The sequence below is a fragment of the Arvicanthis niloticus genome, chromosome 23 (assembly GCF_011762505.2).
Source record: "Arvicanthis niloticus isolate mArvNil1 chromosome 23, mArvNil1.pat.X, whole genome shotgun sequence".
Classification (NCBI taxonomy): Eukaryota; Metazoa; Chordata; class Mammalia; order Rodentia; family Muridae; genus Arvicanthis; species Arvicanthis niloticus.
The window spans coordinates 15,386,654-15,411,665 of record NC_133430.1 but is presented as its reverse complement, the minus strand read 5'-3'; the positions used below and the strand labels follow the sequence as shown (position 1 = coordinate 15,411,665).

Here is a 25,012-nt window from a genome sequence, read left to right as displayed (position 1 = left end):
GAGGCTCTGGTACCTTAAGAGTTCAGGGCCACAGAGAAAGCCACAGGGACACACAGAAGGCCACCTTCTCCTGGGAGCTTCCTGGGTACCAAATTTAGGTTTCAGGGACCTTTGGGTGTATGTGGGTCACAGAGCACCAGACCAGCATCAGCCTGGCACAGAGTGCCCATATGGGTTTGGCACAAGTTGTGACCTCTGTCCAGTGAGGCAGGGTCTGGATCACACTGATGCTTCCTGAAGAGCCAGAGTGGGCAAAGGGAACCTCTGACTTTCTGGAGACACCCTCTGCCTGGGCATCTGGGAGACAGAGTTCACGCCCTGGGGATTATGTAGGCTGAGCGACTGCTTCCCGAGGCAGGCGTGCAGTAAGGAGTCACAGGCTAGGCTGTGGGTGGGCAGCGGAGGGTGACACAGGCTCTGGAGACGGAAGACCATGGCGGACACAGCGATGGACAGATGCATGGGAAGCACCTTTGGAAGGGGACATTTGTCTCATGGCTGTGTGATGGCTTTTGTAAGAATGTCCACAGAGGAGCATGTGGGTTTCCTGCAGGAGAGGAAGCTTCCAGAATGGGAGCAGTCCCTGGATCACCTTTCTTCTGGCTAAAGTGGGGCATCTCTCTGCCCCAGGCAGACAGACAGACCCTCTGCTTTCATTGGAATACATGCTTTCGGTAGCAACTGGGTGACAATCGGTGCGCCCAATATGAGACAAGGAGGAGAGTATGGAGATCCCTGGGCGGTGACGCTGCTCAGGGGCCACATGCAGGGGAGCCTGGCTCAAGCCTGGTGTCAGTGCTGCACCCCTTGGGAGTGACCAGGGCTAGCCTGGGAAGACCTCGGGGGTGACCAGGGCTAGCCTGGGAAGAGGATGCTTTCTCTTTCAGGAGGCTCGAGGCCTGCGAAGCGCGAAGTCCTGGACAGACCCAGGGTCAGCTCATGTCCACCTGTCCTCCATGTCCACCAGTGTCACCACGGTGCCCTTCTGGCCAGTGGGTCCCAGGGCCTGCAGGTTCATACTACCGCAGCGTTCACATCCACCCCTTTGTTGCTCTGTGAGGAGCTCATGGGGTACTCAGCAACACTGGTGCCATTTTCCTCTTTTCTCAGTGGTTTCCTAGAAAGGATGGGGGGGGGGGGACAAGGACATCGTCAGTTTCAAGCAACTGTGACAGTGTAACCTCCGAGCCAGAGTCCAGGTTAGCACCTCTGTGGGGTCAGAAGCTACAAAGACCCTTAACTAGGGTGACCCTATAATTTAGTATGCAAGCCAGGGCCTACCGAGAAAGGAAAGGGAAGGCAACAACAATCTGAATCAGAACTGTTCTGGAGAACCCATGTACAGCCAGCCTAGTATGATCAAGCTCTGACTGGTTCACAAGGAGCAGCATTAGTGATCGGAGTTTGTATCTTGCCTCTGCGCCAATCAAAATCATGGTACTCGTAGTGAGTGAATGGTGAGGGTGGTGGAGGTGTTAGTCACACCGGTTGGGCTGGCGGTGGCGGTGGCGATGACAGTGATGGTACCCAGGATGCTACTGGTGGTGGTTATAGTGATAAGTGTGGTGGAGAAGGGGTTAGTGATGGTGGAGGAGGAGATGGTGGTGGTAGATGGGACGATAGCTGTAGTATTTGTGGTAGTAATGATGGCGGAAGGAGAGATGATGGCAGGAGGGGAGATGGCGGGATTTAATAGCTGTGGTCACGGTTGGGTTGATGGTGGTTGGGACAGGGATTGCGGTGACGGTTATGGCAGGGGTAATGATGACAACAAATTCCCAAGCTGAGCTAGCACAACACCAGTGGATCTTTGTCAGTTTCTTCAAACCATCGAAAGCTCATTTCAGAAGCCACTGAACCCAAGATCCGTTCCTTTTCCCCATACAAGAGACCAGGAAGGCTAAGAGGGAGCTCTAAAATGGGTCTCGCCCCCTTGCTGTGGGCATGACATCACAGCGCTGCTTCTCGGCCTGGCTGAAGCCCTTGTTCCTCCTCTGAGCCATTCAGGAGGTCTCTGGCCTCCACCTTGAGTATCTACAACCTCCTGGGCTGCGCTGAACAATCTGTGCTTCAAACCACCATGCTGCTGCCTCTTAGGGGGAGAGGACTCCAGCTGAGCATAGCCCAGGCACCTCCAGGTCCCCAGAGGTACACAGGATGAATGGCTCTTGCCAGGTATTATCTAAACTAGACATTTACAATCATCTCCAAAAACTCAGGGATCGATTGCTTCTGTCTTCTCAAGCATCCTCAGAGCCTGACTGGTCCAAAGACCTCAGAATGGACTCTGCTTGCAAAAATCTTGGCAAAGCGGGGAGGCAGTGAGATGGTCGGTAGAGTCGCGAGACTATCAGGACACCTCACAGGGCACACAAAGGTCAAGTTTATTCACACTCATCTCTTTTTTGTATCAGAAGTTTCTCACAGAAGAAATCACTCTAGTTGGCTGAGCCTAGCCACTGCGGCTTTAAGAAAGGCAAGATCTAACCCACGTGTCCTCCCCTGGTGTGTCATGCTGTGAAGAGTGGGTAGAGATCCTTGTCCCTCTTCAGCCCCTCCAGAAGAAGCTAGGCTGGAATTTAGAGTCATTCCATGGTGAGAAATTGAGGCAGAGTGAAAACTGACTTCCAAGGGTCCCAGCTGCATTGCAGTGGGACCCAGACTATCATTCTTGCCTGTCCCCTTAGGTCACCATCCCCAGCAGGCCTTCTCCTAAGAACAGGCTCTTCTGTCTGGTCCCTTGGGAAAGCATCCCTACATATCCTCTCAGAGATCCCTCAAAGTCTTATTGAACCTTCCAAAAAGTCTGTCTCACCTAGCTTCACTCACGGGGCAGGGAAGCTCCCAGACGCCAGCTCATGGTGACGGTTGCATAAAAGGCTCTCATGATAACGTAGATTTGGCCCACCCACCTCCTTGCACCAGAGCCAAGACCTCCTCTGTTCTGTTCCCCATACTTTGGTCATAGCTGTTTGCAAAGCCTTCTGGGATTCACTGGTGCCATTGAAAGCTGAATTGTCCCCAAAGCAGAAGATAGCTCTGTGACTCCATTCTCTCACCAAACATAGCACTCATGGGTGACACTACCCACTTAAACAGGCAGAGGCCACAGCTTCTAGAACCTCAGCTTTACACCACTCTCTACCTGTGTGAACTCAGGCAACCTATGCAACTTCTCTGAGCCTCAGTTTTCTTATCTATAAAATGGGTACAGCAGTGTCCTCATAGGTTTGTTGGAAGGATTAAACACATTAGTGCACATCAAGCATGTGGATGAGTGTCTACTATACAGTAAGTGCTCTGTAAGTATCTGTTAGCTCATAGCACTCCTGTCAGAGAGGCATCATGGGAACTAATTGGCCAGCAGTGACCATCATACCGTCCTCCAGTTTGCCCAGACTTCCTACTTAGCATGCACCTTCTGAGGCTCTGGAAGACCTAGCAGACATTGCTAGGACTCCTTTCAATCCTCCAATCTGTGGGCCAATCTGGGCTGGTCTCACCAAGCAAGGCAGAGGCCACAGAGAACGCCTTTAAATGGCCTGGTTCCTAAAACCAAAAGAAAGGAGAGTGAGCGTCTCCATGTGTCCTGGCTTCTGGGCAGAAGGGATGGGGGGACAGTAGCCTTGTCATTTGGAGACTTTCTGTCCTGACCCACTAGGAGCTCTAGCTCTCTCCTGCAGGAACATCATGCACAGGGCTCCAGCCACAGAGCCCCAAAGGGCCTTTGCAGGAACTTTCTCCACCAGGCCTGGGCTCTAGGGTTCTGCTGGCACCCACGCTGCTGTTCTGCTGAGGAGGAGGCAGTTGAAGTGTGGCTCTGAGCAGCCCACAGTTGGGGAAAAGAGACATCCATCATATATACACAGACACACAGACACAGACACACACACACACAGACACAGGCACACAGACACACACACGCAGACACACACACACAGACAGACACACACGAGCCTCCTTTATAGAGCACAGACTTCCCCAGTCTTGAATTCAAAGCTAGAAAAAGAAAAGCTTTCCCCGACCACCAAGGTGTCCCTGGGAGAAGCAGATGGTACATGGTGAATGTGAACCATAGGTGTGACCTGTAGGCACCCTCACTTCATTCTCCAGCTCTCTGGATTGGCTCTGGGAGCAGCAGAGGGCGTGGCAGGCAGGGGGAGATCCTTTCCAGGCTGTGACTCCTCTCTTCAGAGCTTTGCAGTCATGAATCTGTACTAGATAGAGCCCTTCCCAGAACAGACGCTGGAGAAAGTGCTGCCAGGCCTCATATGGAGCTCTAGACAGGGATCTTCTGGGATATCTCAGGCTCTCTAAGTGTTCTGTAAACCCCCAAGATGCCACATGGTCATGAGGGGTGAGTATCATTTGTGAGAGGAGCTGTGAACAGAGTTTGCCCACATGGCACCTGACCCACTGAGGGTCTAGACATCTGCTCTTCTGAGGCTTCAAACAGGAGAATAGACAACTACAAAGCAAAACTTTAACTGTGTCCTTGGAGACAGCCTCTACCTATGTCACTTTGGCAATGGGCACATTGGGCCCCTGCTCTTGGGACTGGTTCCCAAGGTGACCTTGGCAGCCCAGGAAGGCTTGTCCTGGGTTTCCAGGAGTCCTTCCTGGCCTGGGCTCCCTGTGTCCACTGGAGGCTGAGGCAGCAGGATAAAGGGTTTGCTTGAGGCCAGCCTGGGCTACATCATGAGAAAAAATATATATATATGTGTGTGTGTGTATATATATATATATATATATATATATATATATATATATGAAGGAACTGGACTGACAAGATGTCAAATAGGGGAAGTCAGTTGAATAAGGCAAGGTCTGAGCTCAAAAGCTTTGTATGAGACTAGATAGCCTGCAGCCCACTGGGACAGAAGGACAAGACAAACTTGACCATATTGAACAGTGGCCTTGTTCGCTCCAGGAAGAGTCACCTCTATGACTCAGTCAACGGTGGCATCTGCAGTATCACCTTAAGGTACACAATGAACAGCCCATGCTACAATTCCGAAAGTCCCAGAGGCTCAGGGCTTAACTAATGTCAACTGGGATTGGAGTTCATCATGGTCCCTCTGAGCACCCACAGCAGGCAGCTGTCCCTAGGCCTACATCAGCCCTCCTGCCTGGGGTCAGGTGAATAGTTTATGGATAAATAATCTTTTATCATTTGTAAACACGCCATGTCTTTGTTAGTGGAGCCAGCACATAGTAGGTAGTCACAGAACACTTTAGCAGTGGAAGACTCCATCCAAAGCCAGGTCTGTGCCCAGAGTTACTGGGTCTCAGGGCCTTTGAGCCTGTCTGTCTGTCTGTCTGTCTGACCTTCTGACCTCGGCAGGACACAGACATCAAATCCCTCAAATCCCCACATTCCCTCCTCCTTGGTCCCCAGGAAGGGCAGACATGATCACGGAGGCCCATCATCGACTTTGACTGAGCACTCCAACATGGTGAGAGATGGACTTTGGCACCACACAATTCAGGACTCAAATTCTGATAGGATGGCAGCTTCCTAGCTCCTTGGAGACTCCGTTTCCTAATCTGAAAAATACAGTGCCACTGGGGGAAAGGTTGGGAGATGGACTAAGGACATAGAACAGAGAGATGAACCCCACAGTGTAGCCTGAAAATTCCAAGGGTCTAGTCAGTTCCTGAGTATCCCCTGTTGGCATTGTTTGTGAAGGTCATCCTGTGATCTAAGCCCTAGAAGTAAACTCCCCGCCACCTGGGGATGGGCATGCCCAGGTCTGTGTGTGCCCCGGTCTGGGTCTGCAGCAGCTCAAGTCCTCCCTCTCCTGCCCAGGGACAGAGCTTGAGACCTGGAAGCCCAACCACACCCTCATTCTAAGATTTCTTTTGTCATTCTTTTTTGGTTTTGAATTGTTAAAGTGATATTACACAGGCGAGTGGACTCAGGGGAGAAAATTAAATATCTGAGATGCTAACAATTATTCTAATAATAATTAGAAGTAACTTTTGGAGCTCGGGGATTAGGGAAGGAAAACCTTCCCTAATCATATTTCTCAGAATATTATTAATGAGTGCTGCCCTTTGGTGCTTGGAGGTGCTTTATGCCTGAATTTGTATTTGCAGAAGCAGATGGATAACTTGCAGAATCAAACGTTCTAACACTTGGGAAGGTATGTCTGTGATCAACTGTGAAATATTAAAAGTACAAGAACAAAGAAAAAATAGCTGTAGCCATTACAGCAAATTCATGGCAAGCGTTAAACAGGTTAGGGACAGAGAGGGTCCTCTGCTCATTCTTCCCGCTCCTTAACTGGATGTCAATCATTATCGGTTACAAAAGTTGTGGCAGCCCTGCTGGGCTCCAGAGGGGCTCCCAGGGCTCGGTGGCTGGCACTCACCTCTTTATGGCTTTGTAGCAAATGATCACCAGGACAGTCAGAAACACCAGAGAGGCACAGACCACCGCGACGATGATCACCAGACCAGACCACCAGCTGTCCTCCGCAGGGCAGGAGGTAGAGTTGGGAACTGAAAGAGACCAACGTCTGAGTGTCTCTGAGGGAGAGAGGTGGATCTGTGTGACACTGGCGAGGGAGTGGCACTCACAGCTATCCATCACCCCAAGGAAGGCCCTCTGACCTTTCCTGCCTTCCCTACCCCCACCTCAGCAGGTGACATCATGCTTGGCCCCCAGCCAGCCCCTCCCCCACTCAGTGCCTCCACCCCGCCTTGGCAAGCTCAGAGCAGGGGTTGAGCGCCTGGCTAAGCAGGCCTCCATCCTCCCAGGCATGAGCTAACTGACAGCAGGGTCGGGCTTAATTTCCCATGAAAAATAACAGAACATCTCATTCTCTCGGCCAAGGCATTAAATCCGGTGCCTCTGTGGTTGGGGGTGGGGTGGCAGGCTCGCAGGGGACTTAGGAAGAGCAAGGAGGAAGGCTGGCCCCTCCATGTGTTTCTGAACTGAGTTTCTTGTGAGAGGTTCTTGCTCTTCATGTCTGGATTTGGCCCAGGTGATGCCACCCTCTCAGTCTGCAAGGAAGCAGGTAACCATGTAACATGACAGCTTCTCACACCCAATTCCACAGGGACTTCCTGTCCTCACCCTACCCATGATGAGTCCTTAGGGTAAACCTGTTCCCTGGTTGGATTGGGCGGTGTTGATGCTCACCTGGAGAACAGGTCTCAAGAGACTATTTACTACTTCCATCCCCCTAGTAAGGCAAAGAGAGAGCCCAGCCCCATCCCAGAGGCCTGGGTATTACAAAAGGACTGGGGATGGTGGAGGGGGGTAGGGCAGAGGGAAGGTGAAGAAAGAGAGGAGTGGACAGACCACACAGACAGACAGTGCTAGACAAGTCATCAGTATACATGAAGATCTGCACAAGAATCACAACTGTGTCCCCAGCTCTGTACTAGGCACCCTGAAGGAGGCTACAACATGTACGGGCCAGTGAAAAGATACCTAAGAACCCAGGGGTGTGTCCAGGGGGATTCCTGTCTGTCAAAACATCTTCTGACAGATGTCTAGACCAGCAGAAGCCACATTCATGGTCCCCAAGACTTTCAAAATATCCTCGAGTCTCTTCCTCAACAATCCTTAACCTGGGACAGTCATCCTAATGATGGTAAAATAATAGATAAGATTGGCTTGTTCCTGGTGTTCACGTAAATCAAATCATGTGAAAGGCATTCTGGTTTTTTTTGTTTGTTTTTACATCTGCGTTTTTCTCTCTCTCTCTCTCTCTCTCTCTCTCTCTCTCTCTCTCTCTCTCTCTCTGTGTGTGTGTGTGTTAGTGTGTATGTGAGTGTGTGTGAGCGTGTGTGTGAGTGTGTGTGTGTGTGAGCATGTGTGTGAGCGTGTGTGTGTGTGTGTGAGAGCGTGTGTCAACTTTGATCCATTTACCTGCTGATGGACTCTCAGGCTGTTTGCAGATTTTTGGTAAGAAAGGCTGCAACAAGCATCTTTGAGGGAGTTTTTTGTATAGACAGAAATGTTTCATATTCCTCTTGGGCAAACACATTTTTAGTATGGTTCTGTGGTGTGTGTTGTGCGTGCGTGTGTGCATGTGTGTGTGTGTGTATCTGAAGGGGAGGAGAGATGTGATCAATATCATAAGCAAACACCTAGGTGTCTTTCCCAGATCTTCCCACCCCCAGTCAGAACCAAGAACAAGCAGATTAGAGACTCTGAACGGTGCCGGAGAGCCAGCAGGATGCTTAGGGTTCACGTTCCTGTCCATGAGCTTGATCAATGATTTTGTTGATAAAAAGATAAAACTTCAAATCTCCCTCCCTCTTTGAGAGCATCCTTGACTTGGCAGAGTCTTCCCAGGGTAAAATGATGGAGTTTTAGTTCCTTGCCCACAGCTGCAGAGTCTAGACCGTTCCAGCACCTGCAAAGGACTGCACCTTCTTTTCATGGACCAGAAAGTTCTTCTGTGAGTCTGTCCCAGGCTCTCACCTGTTTGGGGGCATGTTCCCAGGTCATTCCACCCAGCGTGTTGCAGCTGCCGTCTTCCTGTGTGTAGTCTCAGTGAGTGGCTACACCTCTGTCTAGTGTCCCAGAGCGTTAGTGATCCCAGGAAGGGGAAGGTGCTCTTTTTGGTCACTACAGGGAATGATTCCATCAGCTAGGGACGATCACAATGAGCTAAATGGACCTAGTCAGAACTGTCCCTCAAAGGTGCCAGCGGGGCCCTCCTTAGTGATTCCATCCACATGTCGGGTTTTAAGCGGAAGTCTGGAATTTGGCAGAGCCGAATCTCCTTACACTTTGCTGGTGAGGTAGGGATTTTCTTTTGAGGGTTCTTTTTCAAAGCATTGCTACTAGAAGCAGCTAGCTCTTGTGTGCCCTTCTGTCTGAGACCAGTGGAACCCAGCAGGTGCAGACGAACACTGCCTGTGCAGAAGGAGACAGCCCATCTGTGGAGAGGAGTCTTTCTGGAGACCTAGTTGAGGCATAAATGATGGATTCTGTTCACAAAGCCAGAGAGTCGAAGACGGCATCTGCATTTCTCCTTTCTTGAGAGAATGCCGGAGCTGGAGGAAGCCTGGGTGTTGTCACTTCAGGACAGAGAATGAACCTTGAAGCAACTTATGTGAGGACTGCACTGGGGCCCTGCGGCTGTCGGAGCTTCCCACTCACTGGCCTTGTCACTGCCTCAGTTTCCCTCAGTACCCCTGCAAAGATGATCAAAGCTCACCAGGTGGGCAGGCTGGAAGCTGGTAATTGGAGGCAGACTCCTGATGGTGCTCATTCATGCGTGCATGCATGCATTCCCTTGGACATGAACTGAGCATGCTCAGTGTTTACTGCTAAGAGATGGGGGTGGGGGGGAAGGGTGGGCAGAGATGAATCAGACACAAGCTGTCTTCTGCCAGACCTGGCGCCAGCTGCCCAGGGGTGATTATGAAGCTGACTAAGACCTGATCCTCTTGCAATGAGGAACCAGCAATCTCCAAAAGAAGCGACATGCACAGACTGCCAGTAAGCAAGGAAAGGGCAGCCTGCACTTTGAGATGGCAATCCTGGGTGACAGGCAGGTGGCCTGACTGGGGAGTGCCAATCTCCAGGAAAAAGCTGCCTCAGCTGCATCTCTGCTGTTTCTGTCACTCCCTTTAAACATGACAGAAAGGCAGGAGCTGTCCTGAAACCTCAGGGGTCATGTCACCCTTTCCTGAGCCCCAGAGAAGTTGACCTATCAGTCAGCTCTCCTGACTCTGTGCAGATGATGGTCAGGTAGCCAGGAGGGCACTGGGGAAGGGCCCAGGCTCCAGTTTGTTGTGTCAAGGGAGTCTCGTTCTTTTTAGTCAGTTCATGCCAAATAAATGGCTAGAAATACTCAACCTGGACCAGGCCCTGGACGCCATGGTTAAAAGCATTTAGACTTCTGCTTCTAGGTAACACAGGGTGTTGGGGTAGATTTAGCTGACTCTCCTAAAACATCCAGAACATTCCAAATATATGAAACAAGGGGCAACAAGACAGTGGTCCACAGATAACTTAGCTTAAGACCTAGAGCTCTGAAACCATTGAAGAAAATGTGTCAAGATGTAGGCACAGGCTGGGAGTTTCTGAAAAGGACTCAGGGCCCAGGGAATAATCTCAAGAACCACCCGTGGAGATTGTAGGCCACTAAGAATCTTTTGCACAGCAAAGAAAACCATCGTCAGAGCGAAGAGACGGCCTGCTAAAAATCTTTGCCAACCACACATCAGATGGGATTATCCAGACTATATAAAGAGCTGAAGAAAATAGGCAAACCACCCAATCAATAAGTGGGCCAGTGAGCTAAACAGAGAGTTCTTGAAAGAAGTGGAAGTGGTCCATAAGTCCTTGGCGTCCAGCCAAGGAAATGCAAATGAAAACAACTTTGAGATTCCTTCTCACACCTGTCTGAATGGCTACCACCGAGAAAACAATTCAGTAATTCAAGTGCGGGTGGGGGAAAGAGGAGCCTGGGTCCTGTAGATGGGTGCAGATGGGTGCAGACATCACTGAGAGTACCTGCGTCGCAGAAACCTAAGTCCAGAAACAACACACAGCTCCGCTGATCACTGGCTACACGCCTGAAGGAATCTAACTCCTGACACAGACCGGCTTGCACATCCATGTTCATTAGCTAAGGCAGGAACCAAGCTAGATGTTCATCAGCAGATGAACAGACAAAGAATGTGTGGTCCATACAATAGGAGTTATTTCAGCTGTAAAGAAAGATGAAGCCTTTATATCTGAAAACAAAACAAAACAAACAACAACAACAAAAAAAACCAAGGATGAAACCATAGATTATTAAATGAAACAAACCAGATTCGGAAAGATGAAGACTGTTTTCTCTTAGGTGCACAATTAAGATTTAAGTGTGTGCAGGCATGTATGTGCACCATTGTGTGCATGTGTGTGTGTGCATGCTTGTGCATGCTTGTGTGTGTGTGTGTGTGTGTATGTGTGTGTTGCACACTTGTATGAATGTAGTCTGTGAAAGTAGAAAGAGGAACATGAGGAGAGGAAGAGATCTTTCATACAGGAAGAATGGGGAAAGGGAGAGGACAGAGAAATCGTGTAATGTCAAAGCAGAAGATTCTTTGTGGGGCAGGAAAGGAATGGGAAGAGCAAAGGGTGGGAGAAGGGGATGAACAAGAACAGTGGACAATGGTACAGATGTATGAAAATGCCACAACAAAGCCCATTACTTTCTATATCAATTTAAAATGACAACGATTCTGTGATGGTGGTGATGATGGTGATGATGATGGTGATGGTGATGATGATGGTGATGGTGATGATGATGATGGACAGTGACCCCAGCTTTCTGCCTCAAGGAATGGCTAGAGCAGTGTGGGAGGGAGGACTCTAGGCAGTGACCAGGAGAGAGGTGGTGGCTGCCCTGGGGTGTTCTGAGAAGAGTAGAAGAAGCCAATGAAAAGCAGAGATGCCACGAGGACATCAGCCATACATGTGGGGAGTGCTAGGATGGGAAGAGAGATCAGCAGATCAGAATTCACAGGAACCCAGAAAGAAAGCAGGTAGACGTGGCTCATCAGATGCCCCTGTGGGTGGGCATTTAAGGGGACAGAGGAAACCAGAAACCCTCCCCGAGGGGCTCATAGACTTCATGACACACAACCACCCACTGTGGTTCCCTGGCTGATTTACTCCCTGTTAGCTGTGGGGAAACTGAGGCCACAGAGCCAGGGACCTGGTGGAGCCGAATCAGCACATACTAATGGGTAGCCTGAGAGAGCCAGCTCTGCCTGGACCTAACGGGAGGGAGCTGGATGAGGCAGGAATGAATTAAAGTGGCTGTCTTAGTTTTGTTTCCTGTTGCCATGTTAAAATACCCAGACGGAAGCAACTTAAAGGGGCAAAAGTTTATTTCAGCTCACAGTTCTATGTACAGTCCATCACAGTGGGGGAAGCCTCACGCTCGCTCATCCACAGTGGAGAGGCAGCTGGGGTGCACACCAGTGCTCAGCTCACTCTCACCACTTTATCCAGGATCCCTGGCTCAGGGGAATGGTCCTGCTCACAATTAGGACAGGCAATCAAGACAACCCCTCACAGACACTCTCAGAGGCTAACCTCAGTGTAGACAGCCTCTCACAAGCTTGCCCAGAGACCTTCCTCCTAGGTGTTGAGATGACAGTTGATCCTATCACAGGGGTTCTGAGGGGTCTGGAAGCAATTCTGTCTTTAAACACCACTGAGAACCAGTTTATAAGAGAATGGAATGATTGCTCCACTGTCTAAGAGTCACTTCTCAGGGGCTTCAGAGGTGGATTGGTTTGCAAGATGCTTGCTGCATAAGAACAAGGACCTCCATCCAGAGACTGTCCCACCTGGGGATCCATCCCATATACAATCGCCAAACCCAGACACTATTGCGGACAGGAGCCTGATATGGCTGTCTCCTGAGAGGCTCTGCAAGAGACTGACAAATACTGAGGCGGATGCTCCCGGCCAACCATTGGACTGAGAGAGGGGTCTTCAATGGAGGAGTTGGAGAAGAGACTGAAGGAGCTGAGGGAGTTTGCAGCCCCATGGGGAAAGCAACAGTGTCAACTGGCCAGACCCCTGGAGCTCCCAGGGACTGGACCACCAACCAAAGAGTACACATGGAGGGACCCCTGTCTCCAGCCGCATATGTGGCAGAGGATGGCCTTGTTGGACATCAATGGGGAGGAGCGGCCCTTGGTCCTGTGGGGGGGTCAATGCCCCGGTGTAGGGGAATGCCAGGGCAGGGAAGCAGGAGTGGGTTGGTCTGTGGGGGACCACCCTCATAGTGGCAGTGGGAGGGGCATGAGATTGGGAGTTTCCGGAGGGGAGACCTGAAAAGGGGAAAACATTTGAAATGTAAATAAAGGAAATATCCAATAAAAGGAAAAGAAAAAGGAAAAAAAAAAAAGAAAACTACAAAAAAAGAAAGAGAGAGAGAGAGAAGAACCTGAGCTTGGTCCCGTTAAGAGCCATTGTGGTGGGGCACACCTGTAACTCCAGAGCTGGGAGCAGTGACAGCACGGGCAGATGGCTGAAGATTATTATAAAAGAAATCCAAAGTTGACCTTAGGCACCTACACACACGCACACGCACACGCACACGCGCACGCGCACACGCATGCACACATACACACTCACAATCACACACATGATCACTCACAAATATGCTTACAGACACTCTCACACTCACACACACATGCACTCACATGCACATGTGCTCACACACACTCACAAGCACACAAATTCATATTCACTCACACATTCACACACACACTCATACTCACACACACTCATACACATGCACACACGCATATGTGCTCACACACACTCACACACATGTACACACACATGTGCTCACTCACACAAACTCATCCTCACACACATACATTGTACACACACATGTGCTCACTCACACACACTCACAGGCACACAAACTCTCATTCACACACACTCACACACACACTTTCACACACACACTCACACTCACTTTCACACACACACACACACACACACACACACACACACACACGGTTGGGAGGGACAGTAATTTTCCACCTTGAGCCATGGCTTTATCTGGTACTCTGTCTCTCAACCCTATATGTGGCCCTCTCCAGAGGCACCCGGCGCTTAGGCCCAGCCTGAATGCCAAGCACTGCTGGGATACCACAGGCCTCGGGGACATCATTAGACATCTCTCCTGGGTTTCAAAGTCATTGGTGACTCATGCGCAGGCTGCCCTAGTGATTTGTGGCTGGCTCCCTGGGAACTGGAAGGGTTGTAGGTCTGATTAGCCTTCATTAACCTGGCTATGCTCAGGTGAAGAGGGCCTCCCACCCTGGGTCTCCTGCTTCCCACTTCCAGAACAGCCCAGGTCTATAAGCAGTGAGGAATCAGGCCAGCACTGGCTTGTCCTTGTCCTTCAGAAGTCAATCCCCTGCTCCTTCCAGGGCTAAGGACCCTGAATCTGCTTCCTGAACATTGAGGTACCTCAGGCAAAGGTTATAAAACACTACGTTTACATGGGCTTGGCAGTGCCATCAGGTAGAGATGACAAGAGTTACACAGCCTTGTTTCAAGGGACAATTGTAAGGAACCAGCTGGTAGTTGGGATGTGTGTCCTCTCTACTCTCTCCTGTCACCACAAGGCTGTCAAGGAAGCTTTCCTGCCCCTCTAAGAAAGGTTTGAAGACACAGGACACAGAGCAAATCGACTTCTGTCCCTGTCCCAGACAGTGTCCTAGGACATGCCCTGGTTCTGTGTGGTTTTCAAGGGAACCGAGGAGCTATGTTAAAGATTTGAGTTGCTCTTCCTATGGGGTTGCAATCCCCCTCAGCTCCTCCAATCTTTCTGCCAGCTCCCCCACCAGGGTCCCTGAGCTCAGTCTGATGGTTGGCTTCAAGCACCCACATCTGCATTGGTCAGTTGCGGGCGGAACCTCCCAAGGAGCAGCCACACCAGGTTGCTGTCAGCAAGTGCCTCTTGGAGCGACAACAACTTTAACACTGTCTGGGTCTGGTGTCTGCAGACAGGATGGATCCCCAGGTGGGGCAGTCCTCAGATGGCCCCTCCTTCAGTCTCTGTTTCATTTTTTTCCTGTTCTTCCTTTGGACAGGAACATTTCTGGGTTAAAAATGTGATGGGTGTCCAGAGACATAGGTAGAGAAATTGTCTGACATCAATGGAGGGGAGACCCTTGGTCCTGTGGAGGTTTGATGTCCCAGCATAAGGGGATGCTGGAGGGGTGGGGCAGGAGTGGGTGATTGGGTGGGGGAGCACCCTCATAGAGACAAAGGGGAGGGAGGAGAGGGAGGTTGTGGGATCGGGGGTTGGTGGAGGGGTAACCGGGAAGTGAATTATCATTTGAGATGTAAACAAATGGAATGATTAATAAAAATTTTTTTGAGTTGTTCCAGGACCTGTTTCATGGCCCCTTAGGGGCCAAGGAGGACACTGAGGCTTGGAGAGGTGAGGGGACTTTTCTTGGGGCTGCACGGCAACCTCACATCACAGCCTGAGCCCAACTTTCGGATCTGGCCCCAAAGCAAAGAGCATCCTTGCTCAGTTACTTCTCAAGTCCCCAGCTCTTCCCCTGCCTCTGTGCCTGAAGCCCTGGCACTGCTGGGCAATTTGACATGGACCCAATGTCCACTAAGGAAAGGGGTGTGGGGGAGGGCCACCACTCCCTCTCGTGGCCTGCCCCACATAGAGACCCATTGTCTGTGGACACAAGGAACCGACTCTCAGCAGCTGCTAGCCATTCACAGGCACTGGGCATCCATGGGGAGGCTTGTGCCAGGGTGTCCACCACCCATGGGGGGCCTCGGGGTCAGTGTGGGGGTGAAGCTGTTCTGCATTTCTCACTGGTGACCATGGGTTGGGCTAGACTTGAAACCACAGATAAACTACAAGTGAGACAGGAAGGCAGCCATACTATGATAGGAGTAAAGCCTTTCTCAGGTTCTGAAGGGGGTAGGGTAGGGTCAGTGTGCCACCTGGACTATATTCGGCTGCGAAACACAGGGGATGACAAGCCAGTCCCTGGCTGGGATGCTTAGAATCTTGGCCCTATACTCGGTGAAGCCCTAAAAGCCTACTCTCTGCCCCCAGCTTCTTCTCGTTCTTTCCTGTGCATGCAGCATCTCCCAGATGTGCACCACTGGTCTGGCCAGTCCCAGACTGTAGATAGCCAACAGTGAGGAGTCCTCCTCAGTCTGACCGGGAGCTGTCTTCACCCAGATCCCGCCCCACACTGGACATTCCCCCTTCCGGGCTTCTGTCTCTGAGTCTCACTGCCAGCAACCGACCACCACTGCTTGTCTTTCCCTTCCTCTGTTTTGCTCTGCTCCCTCACCCCAGAGGCTCCTCCTCCCTGGGTGGCCGTAGCTCAGTTTCGTGTACTGATTATCCACACTGGCTTTGAATCAGGGGCTGGAGCACGCAGTTTGGTACATTTAATTTTATCTGTTTGAGCCACTGTAACCTGAAAGAAGCCACAGACCATCCTCCAAGGAGGACCAGGACTAGATAAGATCCACAGCAGAGAGCTAGTGCAAACACCTTCCTCCTTCCCACCTCCCTAGCAGAATCCTAGTGCTCCTCCCATAGCCATCCTTCCCTGAGCCTAGCAGAGATGGGATTTCAATGGGATTTCACTGGTCTCAGGTCCAGTCTCTCCAGTCCTGCGCCTCTAGTTTAGGTGGCTTCTGGGTCCTGCAGGTCTAGCCAAAGGCAGGAGAGGAAATGTCATCTGGGGGCTTCTGGGAATGGTCTCCTTGCTCTTGAGGAAGAGAAACAGGAAGAGGTGAATCTCACCTCCGAGGTGCCCCGTGTCCTCTTTTCTTTAAGTAAGAGCATCTTAGGGGAAAAGGATGCGGATAAATGGGTCTCAGTGTTAGGATGCCCAAGGGCAGTCCTGAGGGTGGCTCTTGAACAAAGACTGGAGTTTGGCAATGGAGTTTGTCCTGAAGGTGTCTGAGGACAGGAGTCAAGCAGAGGATCTGCAGTGAGCTCGTGCCCAGCATGTGTGAAGATCAAGGATGGAGAGACCAGATGAGACTGTGGGAGGTGTGGAGGCTGTGAGGGGATATAGGAAGTGAGGTGGTGTTAGAGAGTCCTGAGAAAGGGAGGTGAGGTCTGGCACTGTGTGTTTGTGTGTGTGTGTTTGTGTGTGCGTGTGTATGTGCCTGTGTAAATGCCTATGTGTGTGTGCATTCCTGAGTGTTTGTGTGCATGTGTATGTGCCTGTGTGTGCACCTCTGTGTGTGTGCCTCTGTGTGTGTGCCTCTGTGTGTGTGTGTGTGTGTGTGTGTGTGTGTGTGTGTGTGTTTAGGATGAGGTGCTGCAAGGGAACCTGTGACTGAGGAGAATGGTTACTGTGGTTCAGACTGGAGGTCAGCAGCACAGCTACTGAGAAGAGGTCGGATTCAGGAAATGGTCTGTGAACACGCATGCCTAAGAGACAGGAGTGTCTGTTCCAGGAGAGAAGAAGACTAAGGACCCTGAGCCAGCAAGAGAAAGACCCCCAACTCCTAGCTCAGGAACCCCTGCCTAGGAGCCCTGCTGTGTAGGAAAGGTAGGCTGGAAGCTTGCACTGCATGACGTGGGTGTCTGTAGTGACTGGATTGCCTTTTTCTGGATGTGTCAATCATTTCCTGGAACAGGTGTGAAGCCAGGGCAAGTACTGAGTGTACCAGGGACAAGTAGCTGTTGTAATCCGGTTGTCTAGAAGAGTGACTTACTAATATCTGGTAAGGGGAGGACCCCAAGAGCCTTGAGGTCATGAACCCAAAGTTCAAGGTCACATGTCTTGGTCTGGACACCTTCTCCTGTATAGGACAGGAGGGAACGCAGAGAAGCCAAGGCTGGCTGTGTCGGGTGGGTGTGAAGAAATGAGAGCTGAGGGCACTTCTAGGGAGCAAGGACAAGGAGAGACAGCTGAGGAGACTGTGGCCCCAAACCCGATGACATCATCTCAGCATTTGAACCCAGACAGGTTTGAACCTGTGACCCGATAATTAGACAGAACACAAGCGTGCGAACCTACAGGTTCAAAGACAACTGAGATAGTGAGGCAGGGAGACAGGAGGAGCCAACACAGTGTGGAAAGGGAAGCTGTTATCACCGTGAGAATCAGGGTCTCTTCTCTCAGGAGACATCGAAGCTTAGTCCTACATGGAAGGGTCAAGGAGGTATCCCTAAATAAAGGTCCTATCTGGATGATCCTAGGGTGGCAAAGACACACACACACACACACACACACACACACACACACACACACACTGTGAGAGCAACTGGGCTCTAGACTTTTCCATCTGTGACTCTAGCCAGCAGCCCATGCACCACGGACCCTTTCTCCTCTGATGTCTTTCTTTCTGCCCTGTGTCTGGGCACAGCGCCCAGTGTGGTGGCCGTGTGGCTGTTTATCATCAAAAGCACCATTTCTCGAGGCTCGGCTCCTGTGGGGCACTTAAAAACCCGGATACATTATTAATAATCGCCTCCTTCATTCCTGTGCCTAATTAGAAGAGGCAAATTATGAATCAGGTTCATGTCTCTCTGGTGGGGGCCAGCGACAGCTTTTCCTGGGTGAGGAAAAGATCACAGGGAGGTCTGGGCAAGAGCCGGGAACAGCAGGTCACAAGCGGGTGTAATTAATTTTGATTCTGTGGGGACTGAGAAACACAATCTCCTTATTTCTCACCCAAATAGCCTTCTTTGTTAGGTTCCCTAAAAGTAAAGATTTGTTACTCTGGAAGCCTGGCCCAACCTTTTCCTGTCTACATTGGTCCCCTTCTCAAATCTGGCATGCCTGCTGGTCCTGCCAGGGCTGCAGATGCAACAAAGCACAGAAGGTCCACATTTGGCAGCTCTGGGACAGCACAGCCCTGTCCAGAAGTGACAAGGAGGTGCCATATCTAGAAAGCTCTGGGTGACCACTGAGCTGACCTCCTTGTCCCGGCCCTGTTGATCCAGTGGGAGACCATTATCCACTCCTGCACTACGTAGTGCACTGGGCTAGATGCTGGGAACCCCATGGACCTGGTCCTCATGACACCTGTGACCTGCAGGAGGATGGGGGTTAATTAAATAATCATCAAGAAAATGCAGGCTGGGATTCCAACCTCATCCAGACATATATTGGTGCAGGTGTCGAAGAGAAACACCATAAAGTAGACAAAGAGCAATGGCCTGGCATGGGGAAGCGGAGGGAGCTGACTGAAGATGGTGAACTCAGTTCTGCTTGAGAGAAGCTTGTGGCCTGAGGATGGGAAGATGCTTTTGCCATCTATAGTAAATGCCCAGCAGAGAGCATCTATGTTCTCCAGCATCCATAGATATTATATAGCTTTCTCCTCCTCAGGAAGGCCCTTAACCCATGATGGAGGCGTTGCGAACACCCAGGTAAAAGATGTCCTGTCTAAACAGGACAAAAGATGATAAAAGAGGTCCTGTCTAAACAGTTAATTTAAAAGAAATAATTAGCCAGGGTCAGCTTGGACCAGTGGGTGACAAACTCTGGTCTGAAGACTGACTCTGGCCACTGACTGTTTTATAAATACGGTTTTACTGGAACACAGACTCATACATTTACTGAGTTGAACAGTTGTGCCAGGGACTGTTGCCTGCAAGGACTGGAATACCTACTGTTTGGCTGTGACGATTTGTATATATGCTCAGCCCAGGGAGTGGCACTGTTAGAGAGTGTGGTCCTGTTGGAGTAGGTGTGACCCTGTTGGAGTAGGTGTGTCACTATGGGTGTGGGCTTTAAGACCCTCGTCCTAGCTGCCTGGAAGTCACTATTCTGCTAGCAGCCTTCAGATGAAGATGTAGAACTCTCAGCTCCTCCTGCACCATGCCTGCCTGGATGCCACCATGCTCCAGCCTTGATGATAATGAACTGAACCTCTGAACCTGTAAACCAGCCCCAATTAAATGTTCTTTTAAGAGTTGCCTTGGTCATGGTGTCTGTTCACAGCAGTAAAACCCTAAGATAGTGGCCTCTGACAAAAGTCTGTTTACTTCCAAGGGATAACATTTTTACCTAAAATTCTTCAGCAATCATAGCAGAGTTTTGGTCTGCACTGAAATTTGATCTCATGTGTATTGTGGAGGTGAACATTCTGGCCTTTCAGTTTTATTTATTTATTTAACCAGATATCACACCAGTTCCATAGTGCAATCTCTAAGGTTTGTGACACTGGGCCTTGTCTTTTCTAGGGTTAAGGTTGGCAGAGTGATAATCAGTTAAACACAGCGAACAATGGGTCTAAGTTTGCATCTTGACTTGATAAACCATAGCGTCTAAGTCAGACCCCTCCTCCACAGCCAGAGCACTTACATTTCAAGGCCCCTAAGTTCTCATCCACAGAAGCACTGACCACGTCCCCTGGGAGGCTTGAGGAAACTGCCTTCTGGTGTGAGCAAGACTGTCGGGGCTCTGCTTTAGTTGCCACTAGACTAGCCCTGCAGCCCTTCTTTGGGGCACTCTGCTGAGCTGACTGCTACGGAGACTAGGCACAAAGCTGGGGGAATCTCCTCAGTCTCAAATGGCATCCTCAACCAGTGCCTGGCAAGTGTCACCAGCTGGGGACATGCAGCGGGGTTAGGTGCTCTCAGCCTCTTCCCATGCTTCTCACCTCCTCTGTGGTGGGTCCCACAGACTCCCCTCGAAACACCTGTTTCTAAAATCCTCACGGCAAGTCCTGAGGACAACAAGTTCCACGTCAAGACACCGAGACATGAGGTCACTAACGGCTGACAGTCCCTGACAGCCTTGCAGGATGAAATTCTATCCCAAGGAGGTTCATATGAACTCTATGTTCTGGACGACTCTCTCCCTGAACCTCTTAACCTTTCCTGGTTTTCTGGCCAGGACCTATGTCTTGTCTAAAGGTCTTTAGTAGGTGACACTAGGGTCAGTTCTGTTCTAGCTGAGGCCACTAAAGAACCACATGCTGAGAAAGTCCCTCTGCTCATCAGACCTTGTTTATCAAAAGAAAGACAACTTACATGTATGTGGTTGGGGACAAAAGTATACTTAAAAGTACAAGTATTCGTGCTAGTTACCCAGGGGCACTCTGCCCAGTGGCGTAGTTATCAACCACATGTGACTACTTAAGCTTGATTTAAACAATCAATAAGGGCTGCCTGGATGGGTCAATAAAGAGCCTTCTGTGCAAGCATGAAGCCCCAAGTCTGATGCTCAGTATCTGCCTAAAAAATCTGGAGGAACAAGCTTGTAATCTCAGCCCTAAGTGAGCAGAGACAGGCAGGTCTCTGGGGCTCATAGCCAGCCTGTCTAGATTACAGTTAGAGTTTCTATCTCAAACAAACAAATAACCACCGCCACCCCAAAATGAAACAGTGGATGGTGCCTGAGGAATGTCACCCTAAACCAACCTCTGGCCTACACACACACACACACACACACACACACACAGAGAGAGAGAGAGAGAGAGAGAGAGAGAGAGAGAGAGAGAGAGAGAGAGAGAGAGAGGAGACAGAGAGAGAGAGAGACAGAGACAGAGACAGAGACAGAGACAGAGACAGAGACAGAGACAGACAGAGTAAAACCCAGCATTCAGTTCCTCGGTGGCACTTGCCCTTTGTCAAGTGCTCAGTATCCACAGAGGGAAATGACAACCATGCTACACAGACACAATCACGACCATTATCATGGAAGGTTGTTGGATGGCTGGATGGCACTGGGTAGGACTTATGAGGCCAGGAGTCCCCTTTGCAAATGACATCATAGCAACTTTACTTACCCTACCCAAAGCAAAACGAAACGAGATGGTTCTCTTATTTCACAGTGGTATTCACTGTTAAAGTGTGTGTTTCTTTCATTTTTCTTCCATTCTCAGATTCCTCTCGTCAGAAGAGCCAACACAGCGGCAATCAGAGAGGCAAAGTCCCAGAGCCACGGGGGCAGTGACAATCAGTGCCTCTAAGTGGGAAGGCTTCTGCTATTTCCACTGGGCAGACCATAATAGTAGTAGTGTGAGCTACCCTCCTAACACTTCAGCTCTGACTATCCAGGTAAGACCTGTGGACTTTCCAACCCCACATGGAGCTCACACATGCAGGCTGAGTGGAATGCCAGGGCCTAAAAGGCAGTCATTATTTTGTTGAGACAATAGTGAAGCCTTCCATGATTGGCAGACAGGCCACTGGCCAGGCCCAAGCCCATGAAGATCCTGTTACTGTAACACCCATGGATAATTCCTCTACCCTCAGCTTGTCCAAAGCATGATAATGCTGAGACTGTAGAAGGTCTCCCTAGCAACAAGCTTCACCTAGGCCTTTCCTCCATCTAGACATGCAGATTCTTCTAAAGATGAAGGTCACACCACCAGGCCACCTGAACTCTGGTATTGCCATAAAAAGCCTCTGAACTTTTGTAAGTCACTGCATCTCCCTGGATTTCAAAGGCTAAGTCAGTGCCCCCAACTTTATCACAATTGGCATCTCGGACTGCCCTGTGGCATCTCAGTGTTTAGGGGTTTCTCTGGCCTCTGTTCACTCCATGATAAACAACTGTCCACTTCTGGGAATCCTCTTCTGACTCCTGCGTTCAGTGCAGGAGCTGGGGCATCCAATAGCCAGCAGCAGTCAAGAAAGCCAGATTCCTGCTCCTGGTATGCATTGCACAGATCTGGCCAATCCAAGAAGGCCTACTTAATAGCCTTCTCATGGGATAGTCTGAGTGTCCAAGTCCATTGCCTTCAAAATGACCCCCAGCTACTGAGAGACTGCACAGAGGAACTGTCTATAACTGGGTTAGGAAAGAGACCCAGGGATTTTTTTTTCACAATACCCATAATTCTCTCTGCAAAAGGCGGGGGTGTGGGGGTGTATGCTTCTGCTACCCATGGTCCAATTCATTCTAAATGTGAGAACAAGAAACTCATTCACTCTGAGCCAGGGTGCTTAGGGGTAGGGGGTAGGAAATCGTGGCCTCTAGCTTCTTGTGATTGATGACAAGGGTCACACAGAAACTTGGGAGCAGAGAACAGACTCTAGTCACATTGCCTTGACAGAAGGTGGAGTGAGGACATTAACCAAGACATGTTTTTCTTTGACCCACCCATGACCTCTCCATTTTCCCCAGGCAGAAAATCCAAGAGCAGAGTCATTATAAAGGCTCTTGAGATCTGGCCTCACCTAACTGGAGAGGTAACACCACCTCCTACCAACCAGGACCCCTTTGATAACTATAAGCCATAGAGGAGCAGAGATACTCGGACTCCTTCCAGACAATTCTAGGGCAATTCTAAATTGAATCACACCAGCCAACCTCCGGGATAATTCAGCTCTATAATGCGAACCAGATTCTCTCCCATTGTATAAAGAAATAAAGATGACAGTCATGAACACCACTGCCTATGTTCAGTTGATAGCCTTGGAGTGCCACCACAGGGATGTGTCAGGCTGTCTCTGTGCTGTCACAGGTATTTGTTGGGTTTTCCTGCCATGTTCTGAAAAGCAAGCAAATTCCAAAAGCTTCAGAAAATGTTATAGAAGAACTCTGAATGGTTCAACTGGCCAAATAAAGATAAAACGGCAGGGAGCTGGGAAGGTGGTTCATCTGGAAAAGTGCCGTGCTGTGAAAACAAGGACCTGAGTTCCATCCTAGCACCCATGTGAAAAAGCCAGGCATGGTGGTGGCAGAGACCGGAGGATGCCTGGGACCTGTTTGTCAGCCGGCCTAGTCTACTTGCAAGCTCTAGGTCAGTGAGAGACTCTCTTAAAAAATAAGGTGAACTGTACCTGAAGAACAACACTTGAAGTGACTTTTTGTCACACACACACACACACACACACACACGTATGCACACACATACGCATGTGTACATACACACATTATAAAAGTAGCTGCTGTGCCTCTGGCAGTTGGGTGTCACCCACAACTGCAGAGACATCACCTGATAAGTCTCCTGATCCTACAGGAGAAGTTCTGACCATTGTTCCCATTTGCAGAGGTGAGAGCAAGCTGATGGGGAGAGTCAACGGCAGAGCTAAGAATCTAGACAACCTGGCCCCGACATCCCTGCTCCCTCCCACACACTACTGAAAACCAGACAACACCACGGGTACCAGACTTTAGTAAAGGTGTCTTGCCCCAGCTTGAGGAATACAGAAGGGTTGGAGAGTTGGCTCCGTAGTTAGCACTAGCTGATCTTGCAGAGGACATTAGTTCGGTTCCTAGCGCTAAGTCAGGTGACTTCCAGTTGCTGGTAATTCTAACTGCAGGTTATCTGAAGCTCTCTCTTGGCCTCTGTGAGCACCAAGAACAGCAGAACTCTAGGAGGACAAAGTTTGCTCCGTTCATACTTTGGACCTCAGGTGTGACAACGAAGAGAAATAAAATGCTCATCCAAGAGGGAAAGGGAGAAATGAGTTTTTACAGACTCTCATGTTGCCCAGGATAGCCTCCAACTCATTATGTAGCCAAGGATGGCCTTGAACTGCTGAACCTCCTGCCCCAGCCTCCCAAGTGCTGGGGTTTCAGGTATTTGCCATCACACTCTGCTCAAAACTTAACTTTTCCTTTCTGGTAGTGGGTATTGAACTCATGGTCCTGTGCATGCTCCGAATTCTCCCACTAAGCTATACTGCCAGCCCTGAGGGAGGATACTTCCCCATAATATCTCCACAGGAATTCTTCTGCTTTTAATTCAGTGTCATCTCAACCTTCTCCAAGCACCTCAGTCTAAAATCCAAATGACATTCAGCCCCTGACCAACCCAGTCCTGCCATCAGCTCTTTATTTTTCCTGACAGCTGGCCTCACAGGTCACCATAATCACCTGCTCCATCATTTTCTTTTGACAGGGACATTAATGAGGACTTGGAGGTGAAGACCGTCTTTCGCAGACAGGGTGATGTTTCAGAGACCAGCCATGTCCACCAACTCCAGAAATCCAGTTTCTGCACTGCCCAGGGTCCTGTAAATAACTGTATCCCCCACCCACGCTCCTGCAAGGAGCCCATTGGGTCACCCAAACAAAAAGTCATGAAAGCAGGAGAGGGGGTGTTAGCAGAAGTGGGGCCTCAGAGGGAGTGAGGGGGCAATAAGAAGGATACAGGGAATAAGCATGATTAAAATTATTATAGGTGCATATCAAGTTCCCAAAGAATACATTTTTTCCTTTAATTTAAGGAACAGAAAACCAGTTACCAGGTATAAGCAAGGCATTGTCCCACTCAGCAGCTTCCCTTTACTGGCTAGCTTCTGGATGTTTCTAGAACTTTTAGTTCAGAACAGTCACCCCTTTCCTATGACTCCGTACAGATTCACATATTTATAGCCACTTCAAGTGAGAGCACGCCCAACGGCCACACCAGGAATACTGGTGCTGGTGGGTTACAATACCCATTCTGCAGAAATACTTCTGAACCAATATCAGTGGAGCTCCTTTTTGTTGTCTTTTCGTAAGAGCTGAATAGAGTGCCACGGGATACACCACAATGCATCGAAGTCCTTCTTCTGAGGCTGTTTGCAGATGTAGGGCACCTCAGCCAGTTACCTGTAGT

At 50.0% G+C, this 25,012-nt stretch overlaps 1 protein-coding gene across 4 annotated transcripts in view; it reads right to left on the bottom strand.

The window, feature by feature from the left end:
- Positions 1-523: 523 nt before the first annotated feature.
- Positions 524-25,012, bottom strand: part of Prima1 (proline rich membrane anchor 1) — a 50,352-nt gene continuing 25,863 nt past the window's right edge. For 2 of the 4 annotated variants that reach the window (XM_076921323.1, XM_076921324.1), the window contains exons 4-5: positions 6,375-6,504; positions 524-1,117 (exon numbers count right to left, since the gene is read on the bottom strand). In XM_076921323.1, coding sequence (XP_076777438.1) covers positions 1,015-1,117; positions 6,375-6,504 — 233 coding nt within the window. In that variant the 3' untranslated portion in view covers positions 524-1,014. The other 2 variants (XR_013106638.1, XM_076921325.1) reach the window with 2 other exon arrangements.